Source organism: Hylobates moloch, unplaced genomic scaffold (genome assembly GCF_009828535.3).
Source record: "Hylobates moloch isolate HMO894 unplaced genomic scaffold, HMol_V3 SCAFFOLD_1, whole genome shotgun sequence".
Lineage (NCBI taxonomy): Eukaryota > Metazoa > Chordata > Mammalia > Primates > Hylobatidae > Hylobates > Hylobates moloch.
The window spans coordinates 73,980,255-74,000,335 of record NW_026652276.1 but is presented as its reverse complement, the minus strand read 5'-3'; the positions used below and the strand labels follow the sequence as shown (position 1 = coordinate 74,000,335).

Here is a 20,081-nt window from a genome sequence, read left to right as displayed (position 1 = left end):
TTATATCTAGCCAAATTGTTTTTACTCTGTAAAGGTTATAGACATCATGTTAGACATCTTTGAACATGAAAAAATTTAGAGATATTATTCCATGAGTCTTTCTTGAGGAGACTCTATTAAATCATTAATTTTAGCTGACCAAGAGATCACTGGGAATGTTTGTAAGCTTTGAATATATTTAAACTGTAGTACTAAGAAAGAAATCTAAGGAATAGTGACAGACAGAATGTTAATGTTCTAGGTTCTCATAGTGTAGAAATGATACAGCAATAACTGAGTAGAAGAGGAAGAAGGTGGGAGGCAGAATCAGTTCACTGATTGCATGATCTCTAAGAGTTGGGAGTCAAAGCATATCAGTGAAAGCTGGCAAATCATTAGAAGTATATACATATTTAATAGTACAAGAGTAAATGCTAAGAAAGATAGTATTATTGACTATTGTAGTATTGGGTGGTGGAGGAGAAGGAAATAAGGCTACTTTAATTAGGTGGAGGAAATAAGGCTACTTTAAATATTGCTCATTTGAATTATTAGAGATGGAAAAGAAAGAGCCGTATGGATAACCACCAGAACAAAAATTACTCCCAAAAGGAAAAAAAAAAAAAAAAACCATGTAGTGAAATGTTTTTTTTAAATCATCAAAATGGAAAGTAGAACATAGTTAGAAAGAATAAACAAACTTATAATCATATTAATACACATAAATGGACTTAATTCATCTAATAAAAACTAATTCAGGCTTTGGTTATTGGTATGGGTCGAATTATTTTCCTCCCCAAAATGTATACATTGAAGTCTTGACCCCTAGTACCTCAGAATGTAACCTTATTTGGAGATAGGATCTTTACAAAGGTAAATTAGTTAAAATGGGATTATTATGGTGGGTCCTAATCCAATATGCTGGGTGTCCATATACAAACGGGACATTTGGACACAGAGATAGGCATGAGGGAAGATGCTGTGAAGAGACACAGGGAAAAGACAGCCATCTACAAGCCAAGGAGAGAGGCCTGGTACAGATTTTTCCCTCACATCCTTCAGAAGGAGCAAACCGTTCAACACCTTCATCTGGGACTTAACAGCCTCCAGAACCATGAGACTATACACTTCTGTTGTTCAGGGAACTTTGTTACAGCAGCCATAGAAAAACAATGCAGTCATAAAAAAAGTATGTGAGGGGCACCTTAAGACAAAGTAGTGACAAATGTTGAAAATAAGAGCATAGGTGAAGTTATCCAGGCACATATAAATAACAAAGTAGGATTTCTAAAAGCATTAAATGAAAGGAAGAATTGGCTTTTTATTGTCAGAGGATACAATTCATGATGAAGATAAAATAGTTATGAATCATATATGTGTTAAATATTAGTGTGTATATTCATAGAAAGGAATTGAAGAAAAAGTGGAAACACAATAGGAAGAAATTCTGATTTACCTCTGAGGCATGATAGAGTCAGTGAGAAAATATAAAATAGAATATAGAAATTCTAAGGAGCATAGTTAGGAAGATCTAAGGGGGTACATTTATAATCCTATATTCTGAATATAGAGACTGTACTTTCTTTTCAAGTAGCTATTAAATACTTGTAAAAATTGATGCTGTATTATGTTAAAAAACTATAATTTTTAAAAATTAGGCATGATTTAATACTAGAAATTAGAAAACAGAAAACTCAGAGAACAAAACCTCTTCCTCCTGAAAATTTATAAATACTGTCTTATTAACTCTTGGGTAAAATTGAAATTTCAGAATATTTAGAAAACAGTGGTAATGAAAGTACTACCTTTATGTGCTATGCTGCAAAAGTGCTCATTGAAAACTCATACAGATATGAAAAAAATAGCCACTTGGTTAAACATTAGAACAAGAACAACAAAATGAATGGAGATAAGCAAAGGAAGAAAGTAATAACGATAAAGCTAAAATCAATCAGTTAGCAAAACTATAGAATTAAAAAAATTAATCCCCAAATCCTTTATTTATTTATTTTTGTTTTACCAAAGGCAGCTAAATCGACTAAGAAAAAAAAAGCAAGCACAAATAAACGTTATGATCAGTAACCACAGAAACAGGAAAATTAAGAGAGCGGGGCAGATGTAATAGAAAAACTTGAATAAAAAATTTGTTCTAGGAAAATATAATTGACTCTGTGTGTGTGTGTGTGTGTGTGTGTGAGTGTGTGTGTGTGTATGTGAAGATCAAATTAAAAGAACTAAACTGCAAAAAAGTACCAGGCTCAGATGCTCTCACAAAAGATTTTGTTTTTCATTAACCCAAAGCATTTATTGAACATGTAGGTATATATTTTTTTCTTTGCCCAGGTGATTAGCATTTTAAAGCTGTGAAGGCCTAAATTCATACCTATAATATCAAAAATTATATGTGCTCTGTCTCCTTGTTTATTGTGAATATTTAAGATGTGCAATACAATGTTTCAGTATAGTTACACGTGGTGACATGGTTGCTATAGTCAAGCAAATCAGTATGTCATCTCACAAAAAATTATAACGTACTCTTAACAGGAGATAATTCTCTTAAACCGTATCAAAGCATAGAAAATTAAGAAACCCATCCAGCTCTCTTTTAATGTAACAATAAGACATTAACATCAATGCCTTACAAAAATTTCAATAAAAAACAAAAGCAAGACTAGAGACCAAATTTTGTTGTTAATATTGATAAGGAAATCCTAAATAAAAAATTAGTGAACTGAACCTAGTAACACATTAAAAGAATTATTTATAATTTGATATAAAATTCTGTATAATTCATTTTATGAGTAGATCTAATGAGAAAAATACATCACACTCCGTGGATGCTGAAACCTGACATCTTTTGATTAAAATAAATTGTCTAAGTGGAGATAGGTGGTTTCTGCTACATGACAAATATATTTGTATCATAGTCCCAAACCTGGCCTCTTACTTTCTGTATCTATATTTCTATATTGTGCCAGAGTTTACATTGAACTAGCAAGTAAGATAAAGAAAATAAAGTCATAAAAATTGGAAAGTAGGTGACAAAACTATTGCTATTGTGAAGAATTATTCATACATAAAGAAGTATTTATTGAGTCTTGCTATAATCTAGGTACCAGTGAAAAAGGATACTAAAAATTTATTTTGTTTATGGAGCCTACATTTCAGTAATATGCTATTATATTATTATGTACCTGAAAAATGAAGGGAATCTTATGAAAAACTACCACAGATATAAAATTTTAGTACAAAGTTAATAACCAGAAACCAATAGCTTACATATATATAAGCAAACAATAAGCATTAAAAGATCTAAGAGGCTGGGCATGGTGGTTCATACCTGTAATCTCAGCACTTTAGAGGCTGAGGTGGGAAGACTGCTTGAGCCCAGGAGTTTGAGACCAGCCCGGGCAACATGGTGAAACCTTGTCTCTACAAAAAATAAAAAAAAAAAAATAGGCATGTTGGTGCACACCTGTAATTCCATGGTGGGAGGATCACCTGAGCACGGGGAGATCCTGGCTGCAGTTAGCCATGATGGCGCCACTGCACCCAGCCTGGGCAAGAGAGTTAGACCCTATCTCAAAAAATAAAATAAATAATAAAAGATTAAGAAAGTACCTTATTCTCAGTAGAAACCTAAAAGAATAATATAGCTAGGAATAAGCATAGCAAGGGATGTGCAAGACCTGGATGAGGAAGATTTTCAAGAACTCTTGAAGGATGCAAAAGACAAATTAAAATAAAGATGTTAATTCACCCTATGTTATGATCTTATTGAAATAGTATGATCTTCTTGAAAATACTAACAGGGTTCCTTGTGTGACCATTTGTTTATTTTGAAAATAGATAAGCTAATTCTGAAATTTATATAGAAAAAGTATAAAGATTTCGGAGAAAACTAACTATATAGTAGTGGTACTGGCACATGAATAAATAGACCAATGGAAGAAAAGACTTGGATTTTTGATGGGGGAAAAGATGAATGGTATATGAATAGCCATCTGGAAACAAAGTTAGATTCATTCCTCATACTCAATACCAATATGTATTCCAAATGTACTAAAGATTTGAATATAAAAATCAAAACCCTACATTTATTAAAAGGAAACTTGGGAGAATCTTTTGAACATTGGGAATGAGGGAGGCTTTGCTAATTATGACTCCAAATGTAGAAACTATAACAGAAAAGATTGATAAATTCAAATATATTTTTATCAAATTTCTGGAAGTAAAACAAGCAAAAAACATCATAAGCAAATTCTAAAATGCAAACGACATACTGGAAAAAAGTATGCAGCTTTTGGTACAGAGAAGGGTTTAATCACCCTAACAAATGAAGATGCCTCACAAATCAACAAGGAGAATACCAAGGAATCATGAAAAAATAGGCAGTAGATATGAATATACTCTTCGTAAAAAAATAGAAATACAGTTGAGTTTTGAAACACATGATAAAATGCTTCTCTCATAAAAAGGAAATTGAAACTGAGATCCTGTTTTATGTATTAGACTGGAAAAAATGGAAACGTCTGATATCATAGTCTATCAAAGAGGCTTTGGAAAATGGGCACTCTTGCTTGTGAGTATAAATTGGTAAAATCACTAGTGAGAATAGCTTTTCAATTTCAAAATTAATTACAAATGCATAGACCTCTTTGATCTACAACTTTCACTTTCAGGAACTTAGAGAGAAACATGTATAAAATGGCCCAGGTAAGGTTATTTATTGTAGCATTGTTTATAGAACAAGCTCAGAAGCTATGAAATGTCCATTAATAGAATGGATAAGTAAATTATGGTATATCTCTACAGCTCTACAAAAGAATGAGAGTGTTCTATGTATAGTGAAAAGGAAATATTTCAATATACGTTGTAAGGTAAAAAGCCCAAAGCCCAGAAAAATGTCTGTAGTATGCAACTATTTTTGTGACAAGGGGAGCTATAATAATATATATTCAAGTTTGCTTATATTTGCATAAATATTGGAAAGAAACTGATTTAGGCTGGGCGTGGTGGCTCACGCCTGTAATCCCAGCACTTGGGGAGGCCGAGGCAGGTAGATCACAAGGTCAGGAGATTGACACCATCCTGGCTAACATGGTGAAACCCCGTCTCTACTAAAAATACAAAAAATTAGCAGGGTGTGGTGGTGGGCATCTGTAGTCCCAGCTACTCGGGAGGCTGAGGCAGGAGAATGGTGTGAATCCAGGAGGCAGAGCTTGCAGTGAGTAGAGATTGCACCACTGCACTCCAGCCTGGGCGACAGAGCAAGACTCCGTCTCAAAAAAAAAGAAACTGATTTAATAATAACTATGGTTATCTCATAAGAAACTGATTTAATAATAACTGTGGTTATCTGACAAGAAGGAGAGAATAGGGATTGAAAGAGCCAGAACAAAGTTGGAAGGTGAAACTTTGGATAATTTAAAATTTTTGCACCATAAGAATATTTTCTTTATTAATAAACTTAGAAAATAAATTGAAATTAAAAATGAATTCCATTAGGATAATGGTGTAGCCAAGGTATACTGTAGGCAATGATTTTTCTCCTTCCTGTATTTTTGATTAAGAGAGACATCAAAGGTGAGTGTAGATGGTGTCATTACTACTACTAAAAAAAAAGAACAAAAAACCTCAAAGTTGGCAAAGAACATTTATAGGCACAAGGTCAGCACATTTTGTGCCCTAAAGCGATTTGCTGTGTTTTCTGGGCGTGTGTCTGTTCTAGTCAGTTCTGACTGCTGTAACAGAATACCATCAACTGGGTGGCTTAAACAACAAATATTTATTTCTCACAGTTCTGGAGGCTGGAAGTCTGAGATCAGTATGCAGATGTGGCTGAGCTCTTGGTGAAGGTCCTCTTCCTGCTTGGCACATGGCCATCTTCTCTTGTATGCTCACATGGAACAGATTGAGAGAGAGAGCATGCAAGCATGGGCAAGCTCCTCTAGTGTCTCTTCTAATAACTTCTAATCTAATCCGAGAAGTCCACCCTCATGATCTCATTACCTCTCAAAGGCTCCACCTTCTAATACCATTGCAATGGGCATGTGGGTTTCAACATACAAATTTTGGAGAGCGCAGCATTCAGTCCATAGCACTGACCCCTTGAGCTGCTTGAGCTGCTTTTAGAAAGGTATTATATATATATATTTCACCCTTATTACTTGAAGGCTGGTCAGTGTGCCTTCTCCTTACCCCTATTTTTCCTGATCACTTACATTAAAGCATTAGTATCCAATCAAAGAAAGATTAACTAAACATAGTTAATAGTAAGCAAAGATATAAGAAAGGAATGGAGCTCACATGCCTTAGTTTTATTGTGTAGTAGGTCACCCTCATGCGATTGTTGGCTAGACATTCTCTAACACATTGAATAGAGGGGAGGGATAGTGTATTACTCCATTTTCACACTGCTGATAAAGACAAACCTGAGAGTGGACAATTTATAACAAGAAGGAAATGTATTGGACTTACAGTTCCACATGGCTGATGAGACTTCACAATCATAGCGGAAGGTGAAAGGCACGTCCCATATGGTGGCAGACAAAAGAGATCTTGTGCAGGGAAATTCCCCTTTTTAAAACCATCAGATCTTGTGAGACTTATTCACAATCACGAGAACAGCACAGAAAAGACCTGCCCCCATGATTTAGTACCTTGCCTGCTGGGTCCCATGGGAATTCAAGATGAGATTTGGGTGGGGACATAGCCAAACCTTATCAGATGGGAAAGAGGAAAATTAACATTTACTGAGTTTTACATACAGTTTCACATTTGGTTCTTGTTGCAATATAATTTAGGTTGGTAAACAACCTTTTCTTTTTTACAGATGAGGAAACTGAGGCTCAGAGAGGTCAATGGAGTGAGGAATTGAACAAGCGCCTATCATTTCAGGGCCATCTCTTGCCGCTTCACCAAGTTTACTTTTTTCAAGTAATGCATAGTCTTAGTAAAAGACTTGATGTGGGATACAGTTAAAAAGGAATGACCAAGAAAACGAATAGAAGCGGAATGTGTGAAAAATGAGGACAAAGGGTATGAGAAGGGGAAGAAAGATAAACTGTGTTTGGTAGAAATGGTACCTCAGGCTTAAATGAGGCACTTTGGGATTTTTTTCCATGCTTTTTGTCTCTACTGCATTATCCTGATATGTGATCATTGGGTAGCATTTGTTGTTGTTGTTGTTGTTGAGAAAGTGAGATATTTGAATGATACCTCTTTGCAAATTTACCTTCAATGGACTCCCTTCCTTTGAAGCTGATGGGGCTGACTCAGCTAGTTGGATGTTCCATTGAATCTTTGTTGCCCTTTGGAAAGCACATTGCTGATGAGGAGACGTGCAAGCATTAGAGCAAGACTCATGTTTCTAAATGTTGTTTCATGAGTAACTTCTTTTGTCCTAGTGGTTATTTTTGTTCATGCTGCTAGTGGAAGGCCTCGGGTCCTCAGAGGTAAATATAGAAATCTCAGTAGCAGATAGTAAACAATAGGGGGAAAAAACCTCTCAGATATAGACAAGGGCAGATCTGTTGATGGTGAAAATTAAAATGGATTGAAAATTATTTTTCTGGTACCTTGTGTCGTAGCATCCTGATGAAAAGAGATTGGAAGGCCTCTCCAAGCAACTGGACTGGGATGTTCGAAGCATTCAGCGCTGGTTTCGGCAAAGACGCAATCAGGAGAAGCCAAGCACGCTGACGAGGTTCTGTGAGAGCATGTAAGTTGCTGTTTTTCTTTTTGAAAGGAAAGGCCTAAGTACTCATGCCAACCCTGAGGTGAAAAATAACAGATCTGTGCAGGCTTCAGCAGCCCTTAAAAAGCTGCAATCTGGTGGGAAAATAGTTCAGGAAAAACACAGGAAACAGTAGTTTGTAAGAATCTGTGATTTCCACTTTGGATACAGTAAATAAAGTTCACTTCTTAATGGAGTTTCTACAAAGTAAGCATATTATAAAAGGATCTACAATGGTCTTTTCAATCAGTCATCTTTGAAATACAGCATTAAAAGTCGTTAGTTTTATAGATGTGGATAGTTTGAATTTTAATAAAGGCAACTTAGGTTCTTCCTACTAATAAAAACTGAGATATTAGGATATATTATCAGAGGGTCGTGACAATCTTCTGTATTCCTGGAGATTTAAGAAATGGCTATATTTCTGGGTGAGTTTAATGAAGCATTGCTTGAAGGTGGGGGATGGAATTGAAGTCTCTTCCATCTCTGAAATGTGAACTTTATATAGTGTGTAAATTATATATCAATAAAGCTGTTAAAAATATTAAAAGACCCACAGAGAGCTCTTCCAGCACAGTGATATTTTGAAGTAGTGATACTTCATGTACTTACCTATGGGAAAACCAGAGAAAAATACATTGAAACATTGAGAACATCCCCAACAAAGGGAAGATGTGCCTGGAGAGTCGTTACCCTATGTGGTCTTCATCTTTTGGGTGTGACTGTTCCTATGTCTTCTAACAGTTCTTCAGTTTCTTCTTTCGGGAGCTTTTTCCTGACACCTGGTCCTTTAAACAATAGTGCTTTCAGTGCAGCTCTCTTAGTTGCAGGCCCTTTCTGTTTGGGGTTGAAGCTGCATTTTCAGCTTTGGCTTTCAATTATTTCAAAAAAGTATTTCAGTAATTGTATCCTTAGAGGGAAACCTAACGTTATAGGATAAATAAACGGAAGGCTAGGGATGGGTAAATATGGAGAACATAAACAGGGTCTTTAGGAGGTTAGAATATTTATAAAGTCTGGAAAAACAACCTGGTAGATACAATCAGCAAAGCCCTCTCAATAAATGAACTTACTGGCAGTTTATGGGAGAAGGATTTATGTATCTGGGCTCCTGGTCAGAAGCCAAAATTGCTTCCCAGCTTGGCCCTGCCATATATCCAAAGGGCCTGGGCTCTGTCTTTGAGCCACAAGTCTGAGCAAGGGTGAAGTTGGGTCTCAGCACATGTCTACATGCTGAAAGTCATGTGCCATCTTTCCCTCCTCTGACTAACTTCTTTGGTAACTCGGTGCCAGCCCCTACTATGCTGAGTCTACTCCAGTTTCTCTCAAATACTAGTGTATTTGAGATTTTAAGATAAGCATCAGTCACCTGGGTATCTTGTTAAAATGCAGAATCTGATTTACTTGGTCTGGGGTGGCAGCATTTTTAACAAGTTTCCACGTGATGCTGGTGCCATTGGTCTATAGATCACACTTTGTGTAGCAAGTACTAACACTAGACCAGTGTCTGTCTCTTCTCCATGAATTCAGCAGGTTATTATGTGCATACCACAATAAATAAGACAGTCATAGTTATAATCAATTAAAAATGCTTCTAAATGATGGCTAGTGGTATGGCAACGTGGAGGCACGATGATGGGGAAGAGATGGTGCATAAAATAACATCATTTCTTCCCTCAAGAAACTTGTAACAATGTTAAGGAAATAAGACATAATATCTGAGTATGTGTAGGTCAAAGATAGATATTAGAAAATAACCAGGGCCAGGCGCGGTGGCTCTTTCGGAGGCCGAGGCGGGCGGATCATGAGGTCAGGAGATCGAGACCATCCTGGCTAAAATGGTGAAACCCCATCTCTACTAAAAATACAAAAAATTAGCCAGACGTGGTGGTGGGCGCCTGTAGTCCCAGCTACTCGGAAGGCTAAGGCAGGAGAATGACATGAACCCGGGAGGTGGAGCTTGCAGTGAGCCGAGATTGCACCACTGCACTCCAGCCTGGGCAACAGAGCAAGACTCCATCTCAAAAAAAGAAAATAACCAGATATGTGTGTTGTAGGATTGATATGGATAGTCAGTAAAGATTAAAGGAAAAAGATAACTGTAGGTTGGAGTGCATGGCGGATTTGCTGGGATTAGAACTGGGTCAGTGTCAGTGGCCTTTCATCTTTCTGTTGTATGATATAGTATTGATGAAGTTTTGTTTTGAAACTCTCTTCTTCCTTGGTTTCTGAGTTGTCACTAGATTCTCCTGCCTTTCCAAGGCCTTTTGTTTGCATCATTTATTCTGTGTTTGCTCTGTGGTCTTTAATGTGTTAATGACACTCCAGATTTAGTCTTCAATCTCATATTTGCCTTATCCTACCTTCCATTCTATGTGTTAAAATCATTTCCTCTCACCAGCTTCTTCCAAAGCCATGTGTACAGTGCAGATGTTTCTTCTAAGGCATCGTTCTGCCAGCTCCAGCTGGCAGTTCTAATTTGTTTCCACTCCTGACTTTATTTTTCCTATTGTTTTTATGCTTCCGTTTTGTCATAGGCTGGAAACTCAAGTCAATCGGCCACTGAGTTCTATTAATTCTTTGTAAATTTGCCATTATAGCCCAATATGCTTTCATATGTCTCATTTTTTTTATCTTGCATACACATAGACATTTTGTTTGCTACCAAAAATCCCAAATTATTTTTCTAAAATACTACTATCCCCATGTTCTGACGCTTTAAAACTGATGATTTTAGGACAAGCGTAGGATAAATATTAGGTCCCTGAGCTTGATAACTAGAATATGTCTTTTGCTTGTTTAATGTCAGTCACCCAAATGACATCTTCCTTCTAGAGGGTTGTGTTTTTACTGTCTGTGCCTTTTTCCTTCCTGCCTTGTGTATGGTGTTCCAGGCCAGGAACTTCCTCTGCCTTACCCATTTATCCCCTCACCATTCTTCAAATCCCAGGCCCTCTCTGAAGTGTGGCCTGACTATTGGGACTGGAGTGAGCACAGCTTCCCCTGCATCCTTAGAGTACTAGGAATTTAACCCTGAATCACATGCTGCCTTATGTGGTTACTTAACTTGCCTATCTATTTCAATTCCAATTCTGTGTTGCTTGAAGACCACAGGGCCACATCTTGTTCTTTCATTTCTCTTAGTCTTTACCCCAACAGGCAGGCTCTGCCAAATAAATAATTTGTTATGACTGTGTGTTAAAATGGCATTGTTTTGGAAAGAGTTGCTGATCTCATTTGTCACTTTGCCCCTATAAATGAGTGCCTAATGTATACTGCCTTAGCATAAAATTTGTCTAGGAAAATTACCTGACTATGGAAAGCTCCATGACAATTTTAAAGACAGAAATTCAGAGGAAAGAATGGGATGGCAAAGGAGAACATTTAGAGAACACCGTGAGGGATAAAGTAGAATTATAGTGGTCTGTGTATGCAAATGTGTGTGTCATACTTACTTACCTACGTAAAAAAAGATCTAGAATAGTTGTTCTTAACTAAGGATGCATTTCACAATCACCTAGTGATGTTTTCAAAATACACGTGCCCGAGCCCCATCCCAGGGTGTCAGGATGATGACTCAGGTGGAGTCTGAACATGTATATCACGGAAAAAAATGCCCCAAGTGCTTATGACACACATCCCTGGTTAAGAAGAAAGACAATTGCTGTTCAGAAATACTAAAAGTCAAATTAGAAAACAAGAGAACACCAATTTGGAGCTTGTTGCCTGAGGGCCAAAATGTAAAGAATCTATAATTTTTCTATTATATAAGTTCCTATTTTCCAAAATATAGAATTCCTTCAGGATAATTGTATTTCATCTTTCAGCAGTGTGGAATAGCACCAGTATGCAAGCCAAACTGTGCTTGTAAGCATCTGCAGGCATGTCCAATTTCTGGCACACCCATTACATGCAGATGGACTGAGTAGAAGCTGTTTAGCGAGTAAAATGCTAATACATTGACATGATTTTTTTTCTCTTGCTTGATGTCAGTCATTCACAGTCATGTCAGTTTTGAGGAATACTTCTTCCAAAAGCATTCAAATTCTTATTGGCAACTGAAATAGAGAATTTCAAGAGAGAATGAAGAATTTATAAAAATGAGATGTCATGTGAGACATTTTAGAAGCAACTGGTTCCGAATGGAAGCAGGTGCCGGTTGGGATTATGCCTTTGGGCTGGTGAAGCTATATCATCCTTCTCTGACAATTGCATCCAAGAGGTGGGTTTTTATCACTCAGGATAATATAAAATAAATAATATATTAAAAATAGTTGCTGGATGTAACAGGAAGAAGCAGAGATGTCAGAATAAATGGCATTCCTTTCATTTGGACCCTGCCTGTGCTCATCATTTTTGAGTATCGTGCAGTACATTTCATAGCACAGGTCTGGGAGGAAATATAATATAGGGCTTTTATTTAAGCAGTCTCAAAGATTGGAAAGATGAATCTCCCATATGTAATCTGAAAATCTATGGCAAGGAATATTCACACTACTACTCAGTGATTTGAATTGGAGCTTACTCCCTATGCTGCTGAAGTTACGGAGTTTGTTGAGTAAGATGACAGCTCAAGATTCCCTTTTCTTTAGGAATTCCATTTTAGAATTGATAGTGATTAAAACTTTCCGCCAGTGCTGCCATATTTGTATGCTTCTGTATAGTGGTAGCAGACTCATCAAAACCTGGGACCCTTTGGAAACTGTGATTATTTCTGCAAAGAAGCCCTGTGATTTTTCTTAGTTTGTGATTCCATTGAACGCAAGCTAATTCATCATTGAAAAATGAATGGGTTAACCAATTGCCTTCATGCTACTAACTTGGTCACCTTGAATCTAACTAGCAGTTTTTACAGCTATTTATAAATTATCAGTGCTATCTTGTGACCTTCATGGAAAGTGGAGCCTAATAATTGATGACAGGGGAAAGGAAGTGAGGTCATATAGGAAACAAGTAGTTTAGTCTCTCATATTCCTTTATTTAAGATCAGTCTTTTATCTGAGGAAATAGTATGGGGAATATGTTCAACATGTTTTCATAAACAGCCACCTACTTGCAAAAAAAAAACATGAATATTTGTAAACCATTTCCATATATTCCATACTCTGGTGATGGACAAAGTTTTGCCAGACAGAAAATTCAATTTTGATTATTTTCTCTATCAGACCATGACATGAGCATCAATTACAAAATTTACTGCCAAAATTCTCGTAATGAATGCAGTTTTTGAAGGGGGAAATAAGAAACTATTATCTTCTAGAGAAATGGCATCTTTGTTTTTTCAGTACTAGGATACATGATCAGCAATGTGTAGATGCTGATTATAAGTCTGGGAAAAAATCATAAAATTGGTGGACAGTCTCTAGTTCTTGAAAAGTACAGGGTTGAGCTGTTTTGTTTCTGTTATGGTGATAGTTGTGGTTATTTTCCATTAATACAAAACAGTCCCTGGTTTGGAGAGCAACTTTTGTCATCCAAAGTACATTGTTATAGTCCAAGTTACTGCTCAGTGAATGTCTTGGTGTGCAAGACTATTACCTTAAACAATTTTATATCTGTGGGTTGTATTCAGGTCAGTTTTAGCTTTGGGACAGAGGTCAGCAAACTTTTCCTATAAATGGCCATGAAATAAATATTTTAGATCATATGGACTTTGTTGCAATTACAATTCTGCTGCAGCATAAAAGCAGCCAGAGACGATGCAAATGTGCATGGCTGTGTTCCAGTAAAAGTGTATTTATGGATACTGAAATTTGAATATGTCATTTTCATGTGTCGTAAAGTATTATTCTTTAAAAAATACATTACAAAAAATAAAAGCTATTCTTAACCCATGGGCCATACAAAAACAGATGGCAGGCTGGATTTGGCCCTCTAGCCATAGTTTGCAGAACCCTGCTTTAGGATTATAATACTATTTGTGGTTCTTTCAGAGTTTCAGGGAAGAGAATATAGTCTCCTAGTGCTAGGCACAGTCATCCATTTCTCAGAGTTTTGCCATTTAATAGAAAAATTTGAATAGTTCTGTAATTGGTATGCCTATCTCCAGTATTCCTGGGATATGGTGCCTTGATGGTGTGCAGTTTCATTTAGCCTAGCCAGGCACTCTTCAAAGCTGTTAGTATCCTCAAGGCAGCATTGCTTTCATTACAGAAATTCTGAAGATTGATGAACTGGACTATGGACAGTCTGCTCTTTTGCCTCGAATAAGCCTTTGAAACCTTGTCCCCCTCGTTCTATTCTAGACCTACCATCTGTGGCCGGTGAACTCAGGTTTTCCATTTAGAACAAGCCTCACACATTCCTTGATGGCATATGGCTAGGCCTCTAATGCATGTGTGTTGGCTAATTAAGGAAAAGAGATTTTTGCTAAAAATATAAGACAGGCCATACCTTGGTCAGGCTGGCTGCACATTAGCTACTGCTGTGGTCTGCCTTCATTTGAGTGGTCAGTTTTTATGTAAAGTCTAAATTTTTAAAGGCTTTTTAAATAATATTTTTTCCAATAATTTTGTTCAACATGGAATTGGGTGGTAATAAAGAGGACAGAATGTAGAGGAATAACTGAATTTATTAAGGCCTCATATTATTATTTAACCCAGTCTGTTATTTTTGAACCTATGTACTATTTTTTGTTGTTGTTTAATGTATTTTAAAAGTTGTTATTTGTTTCTGATTTAGAGCAGAATCATGCAAATCCTTATAATTGATTTTGATTGTAGAGGATTTATAAAAGTCTACATAATGTTCATACAGAATTGTAGGGGGAAAGACTTCAAAGCATACCATCCAGAAACAAATCCTTTATCATTTACTGCTTATACAGTGTCGTATTTTATACAGGTGCCCACACCAATGCTTACACATCATGTGTATCTGTACTTGGCACCGGCCCTTCTTGAAATGTTTTTAGTAGAACCAGCCTCATCAGCGTGCCTGAAGACGGCTGTGGAAAGGTTATGTTTTATGCTTCATCTTCAGGATCTGCAAGTCATTGACCTGTGGGCAGTAGTATAGTCACTTGTGCTGTCATATGACATATGTGCTGCATTCCTAAAAATGGCCACACCATGCAAAATCACACAACAAAACAAAATAACTTAGGGTTTGTGAGAAGAATGGGTTAGGGACACAACACTCGGAAATTTCATCAGTCACACTTTGAAAATAAGCTAGGAACCTAATAAAAACAGGAGCAGTTTTATACACATTAAATGGTTAAGAAATACATAGCTACTATAATAAATATGGCACTTGACCTTGAAATAGACCTAACATTTACTTGTAGTGGCTGTTGCTGTGTTAGCTCAGACTGTCATAACAAAATACCACAGACTGTGTGGCTTAACAGAAATGTGTTTTCTCATAGTTCTGGAGGCTAAAAGTCCCAGGTGACATAAGTTTGGTTTCTCCAGGGGCTTCTTTCCCTGGCCTTTCCACTGTGTGTACATATCCCTGGTGCGTCTTCCTCTTCTTATAAGGACGCCAATCATATTGGAATAGAGTCCTACCCTTATGACCTAATTTAACCTGAATTACCTTATTAACAGCCTCATCTCCCAAGGCAGCCACACTGGGAGGTGGGGTTTCAACGTATGTATTCTGGGGGCACACAGTTCAGTCTATAACAATGTCAGAAGGGTGGCAGTGAGTTATTGTGAAGTGCTGGAAGGAGGAAGACCTGAAATCAGAGGGAAAGTTGCAGTAACAGATGGGTGTGGCTCATAACTAGTGTGACTAAGGTAGCTTGGACATATTTGAAGAGAGTGTGAGTGTGTGTGTGTGCGCACACATGCGTGTGTGCGTATATACTCCTAGGCCATTCAGTTCAGCCTGGTTCAGTTTTCTGTGTTCACCTAGTATTTCTGGCAGACAAAATCAGATATAAGCAAATATGAAATCTGTGTTAGGCTCACATTAGAATGGGCTGTGGAGCCTGGGAGTCTGCATTTGAGTCTTCTCTCTGATAAAAGCCTCTGGAGTATTTGGGAGGGTTGCTGGCCACCGGATTCGTAAAATGGGCACATTAATAGTGTCTGCCTCATAGGGTTGTTGTGAAGACTAGATGAATTAATATATATAAATAAAGTGTTTAGAAAGGTGTCTTGCACATGGTATGGGGGTAGTGAGTGTCAGCTGCCTGAAAGTCGTCGGTTTCTGTTGTTACTGACTTTGGGGTACCAGGAGCAGCAGCAAACAGCTATTAGTCTGTCACAGCCATGCCCTGGCCACATGGCTTCCTCAGAGCCACAAGCATGTTACCTAAGAGAGGTGGCTCTGATGTCGATCATTTTGAGGAGGAGAGATCCAAGAAGATGCAAGGAGAGCAGATTCTCAATTTAGGATGAAGCTCTGATTCTATGGAACCCTGAGGAGGCAGAATCCATGTGGATTCACAGGACTCTCAACTTGGGCATTACTCACACACAAGAAAAAGATGAAAAACCAATGCGAGTTCAGAGCCTCAGCACCTTTGGCTTGCTGCTGTGTAGCGATGTGACAGAAGTGGATGAAGAAAGGTGTCCTACTTCAGTAGGGAGTGATGCCCACTGTGCCTCCAGAAGTCAGGGCTTTTGAAGCACCACGTGAGAATACACAGTGAATGTCTTTGAACTTCAGAGATTTTAAATTTACCCAGGTGATTCTGAAGAGGACACAGGTTGCCTCTACCAGGAGGGATAGAGGAACAAAGCCTGGTCCTCTGTGGTGCTGGCTTTAGTAAAGCCACCTCTGCTGGGGCCTGAACAGTCTGATCAGCCTTAGGAGGTCAGCGTGACTTCTGGGTACAGGAGTTTTCTCTTAAATGTAATATTTATTGGTTACCTCCTGTCTGCAGGAGAAGTACAAGAGGCAACTGATCTTGAACAAATTTGAGAGTGGGAATCGAATCTACCTGGTTCATGGTCTGGCTCAAGCTCTGTTACCCCTAGCAAGTCCTTTAATGTTGCCAAGCCCCAGATTTTTCTTCTGTGAAAGGAGAATAATAGCTACTATTTATAAAGTCGTTTGGGATTAAGTGAGGGGATGTTTGTCTAATGTGCATCTCTCAGTGCTTGGTTCCGTTTCAAATGTGGTTGCAAAGTTGAGTAAGCAACAATTTCTGACCTTGCAGAACTCACAGGGACAATTGATTCTGTGCATTGGTAAAGTTATTTAACATCTTACAGGGAGCCATCAATTGTAATACTCAAGCAAAGTGGTACCCTTCTAGGGCCCCTTCGTTATGGCTCCAGTTATGGGTTGTTCTGGGCCTTGTATCTTACTTTGCCATCAAGAGAATTACATTTTAGATTGTTGAAAAGGAAGCACTCTGTTGTTTCCTCTCGGGAATCCCGTCTGGCTTGCCCTCTCTTGCTCTCCTTCTTTCGTGCTTCCTTCCTCCCTCCTTTGCAGTCACTTCCCATTGTCATAGGAGTAGGTGCCTTCTGTTTGGAGCCGGAGTGTTTGATTTCCTCCTGGCTATTCGCCTTGCAGTTATTAGCTCATGGTAACCATATCCTGGCAAGGATTAAAAGAATCTTTAACCATTACTAATTTGTCTATTTGTCCTAAAAGTTGGCACATTGCACATGGCTCCTGATATTTGAATATAACACCTAGGAATATAAGGGTGAAGGAGTTTGTGCATAAGATGGTGGTGGTGGAGGATGGGCATTTGGACTGAGTAACAAGTTGGAATGATTTGAGCAGATTCCAAATGACTATTGGAAGTAGGTTTGTGAGGTTTTTTTGTAGGCCTTCCCACATCAAATTCATAATAAGCCCTCCACATGATAGGAAACTTAACTAAAAGCAATTGGAGCCAACTACTTTTATTCTATTTGATTTTTAAGATTTTTGTAGGTACATAAATTGGTATATGTATTTATGGGGTATGTGAGATATTTTGATATAGGCATGCAACATGTAATAATCAGATCACAGAGTAAATGGGGTATCCATCACCTCAAGCATTTATCCTTTGTATTACAAACAATCCAATTATACTCTTTTAATTATTTTTAAATTTACAATTCAGTTATTATTGACTGCAAGGTGAGCTGCTGGCAAATTACTGTAGACTTGGGCACTATTTCTTATATTGCCTATTTACAATGTCCTAGCAGTGGACAAGAGAGGCTGTTTACTGCTCTTAGGGTTCAACTGTGTTGAAAAGCTAGTGTACTGTTCCATGGAGGATATACTGTGATTGATGGAATGTTGCAGCATTAAACACTTGGTACACCATGACACACAGGCCAAGGTTAACAGCAGAATTGGCATTAGAGGCTCAAGTCTTGGCCATATTCCTTAATTCTGCAAAGTTCTCTAACTCCTATACTGCCTTTAGCCACAGTTGTAATGAATTTGCATATTTTCAGCTTACATATTAGTATATAATAGGTTTTCTTGCAGATATAATGGGCATTAATGCTGGCAGGAGACTTAGACCCTGAGAAGAGAGGGGAAAGAGGTATTTACTGAGGTATTTATACAGTTCAGATGCTGTGATGGAGCCTTTACATTTAAATAACAATCCTTTGTAATATGTTAGACATTGAAAGTTCTTCTCACCCACGAATAAAGAGAAGTAAAGAGAACTGGAATACCTGACCCAACACCACATAGCTACTAAGCAGCAGAGCTGGGATTTGTACCCAGCTGAAGCACAATTTTAGAGAAATTCAGTAATATTTAATATTATATATATAAATATATAATATATATAAAATATTGTATATATTATATATTATATATAATTTATATATATTATATATTATATATATAATATAAAATAATATGTTATTTTACTGCCTGCAGAGCATACATGGAAAGGGGGCAGTTTGGTCTTTTATCTGCCCATGACAGCCTCTTTTCTCTTTCCTTTCCACCTCCAACTTACGAAGGGCTGGAGTTAGATTTGTTGCTTTCTCCTTGCCGCCCATATTGCACTTTTAGTTGTTCTCTACTAGAACACTTGGAGACTTGCCGTGTTCACTGTTTGCATCCATCTCTGCTGTTTGACCATCAATACCTTGAGTTCTGGGACTGTGTCGTATTTATCTTTTCATCCCCACCACTCAGCACAATGTCTGGTGCTTTGTAAGGCCCCCCCAAAGTGTCCAGTGAATGAGTCAATCAACTGGACTTCAGGGATTGGAGTGAATCTCTAGGGACTAGAGGCCTGACTTTAATTAGAGAAAGCTTGAGTTTATTCTTTCAAATAGTCCTAGGGAAGACTGAGAAGGGGAAGGAGGAGGCAGGAAAGGGTTTCTGGAGGAGGTGACACTGCTGAATTTTCAAGGATGGTTACATGGACCAAATGGAGAAAAAGAAAAGGGGTGACTGGGCACCAAAATCTCACAGATCACCACTAAAGAACATACTCATGTACCCAAACACCACCTGTACCCCAGTAACCTATGGGGGGAAAAAAAGGATAAAATCACTGTTTTCTGGTGCTCAGAGTTTAAAGGGGAATCAGGCACAATAATTTAGCAGACAGCAACAGGAGCATCTAGCTCTTCCTGGGGACAGGGCTGCGTCATCATATTGCAAATGAGTGAGTACTTGTTGGGTAGCAAACCAGATTTGAAATCAACAAATCTAAGAATTGGTCAATGTAGAGAGCTTCTTGTGAATAAATTTTATGATAGATTTGGGGGACAGAATTACTATTGAAGTATATAGGCTAAGTGGGTTATATCACAATTTATATTATTTTTATTTTTCAAAGGAACAGTATTTATCTAATGATACCCATGGGACAACAAGTGACCATCCTGTAGTAGGATTCTGCCAGACATTCCAACCTTGGCACATATACCATTAAGCCTCGCAGTGTTTATCATTGTTCTAGGTGCTGGGAGTCACTGAGATTGGAAATACCTTATTTAGGACCTTTGGTGCTCCTTATCAGTGGAACCCAGCTTTCATGCAGATCTGTCATGGAACTTTCTCTCAGTTCTCTGTTCCTTCTCTGTGGGTGGCTGGAGGTGGAGCAGGAGTAGGCGAGGGGTTGGAGCAGGCCCCAGTCGTAGGAGTGGTTTTGGCTTGTATCAGGTCCCACTAAGTGATCTGAAGCCTAGGATACGGTTTGCAGAAAAATAGAAACTGAGTGAGAAATTGTCAGTGTATGAGGAACGTACGTCATGTAGTATTTTATGAGAAGGTAGGAAGGGATCAAAACTGCACCTGTAGCACTAGTTGATAGGTCCAAACAGATCTCCAGAAGTAGCCAAATGCAGAATTTCTTAGATGTACTTTTCAGTGGACGCTAGTATTTCCCTTCCATTATTCATTGAGATGGTATTGCTCTACTGTTTTCTCTCCCATTTTAGTCAGGGAAATGTGTCTAACTTGAACTGATTCAGTTCTTATTGAT

The 20,081-nt window shown here is 37.9% G+C and overlaps 1 protein-coding gene across 2 annotated transcripts in view; it reads left to right on the top strand.

The window, feature by feature from the left end:
• Positions 1 to 20,081, top strand: part of CERS6 (ceramide synthase 6) — a 325,638-nt gene that overhangs the window by 101,941 nt on the left and 203,616 nt on the right. For both annotated transcript variants that reach the window (XM_032755472.2, XM_032755471.2), the window contains exon 3: positions 7,572 to 7,702. In XM_032755472.2, the coding sequence (XP_032611363.1) occupies positions 7,572 to 7,702 (131 nt within the window). The remainder of the gene's footprint in view (positions 1 to 7,571; positions 7,703 to 20,081) is intronic.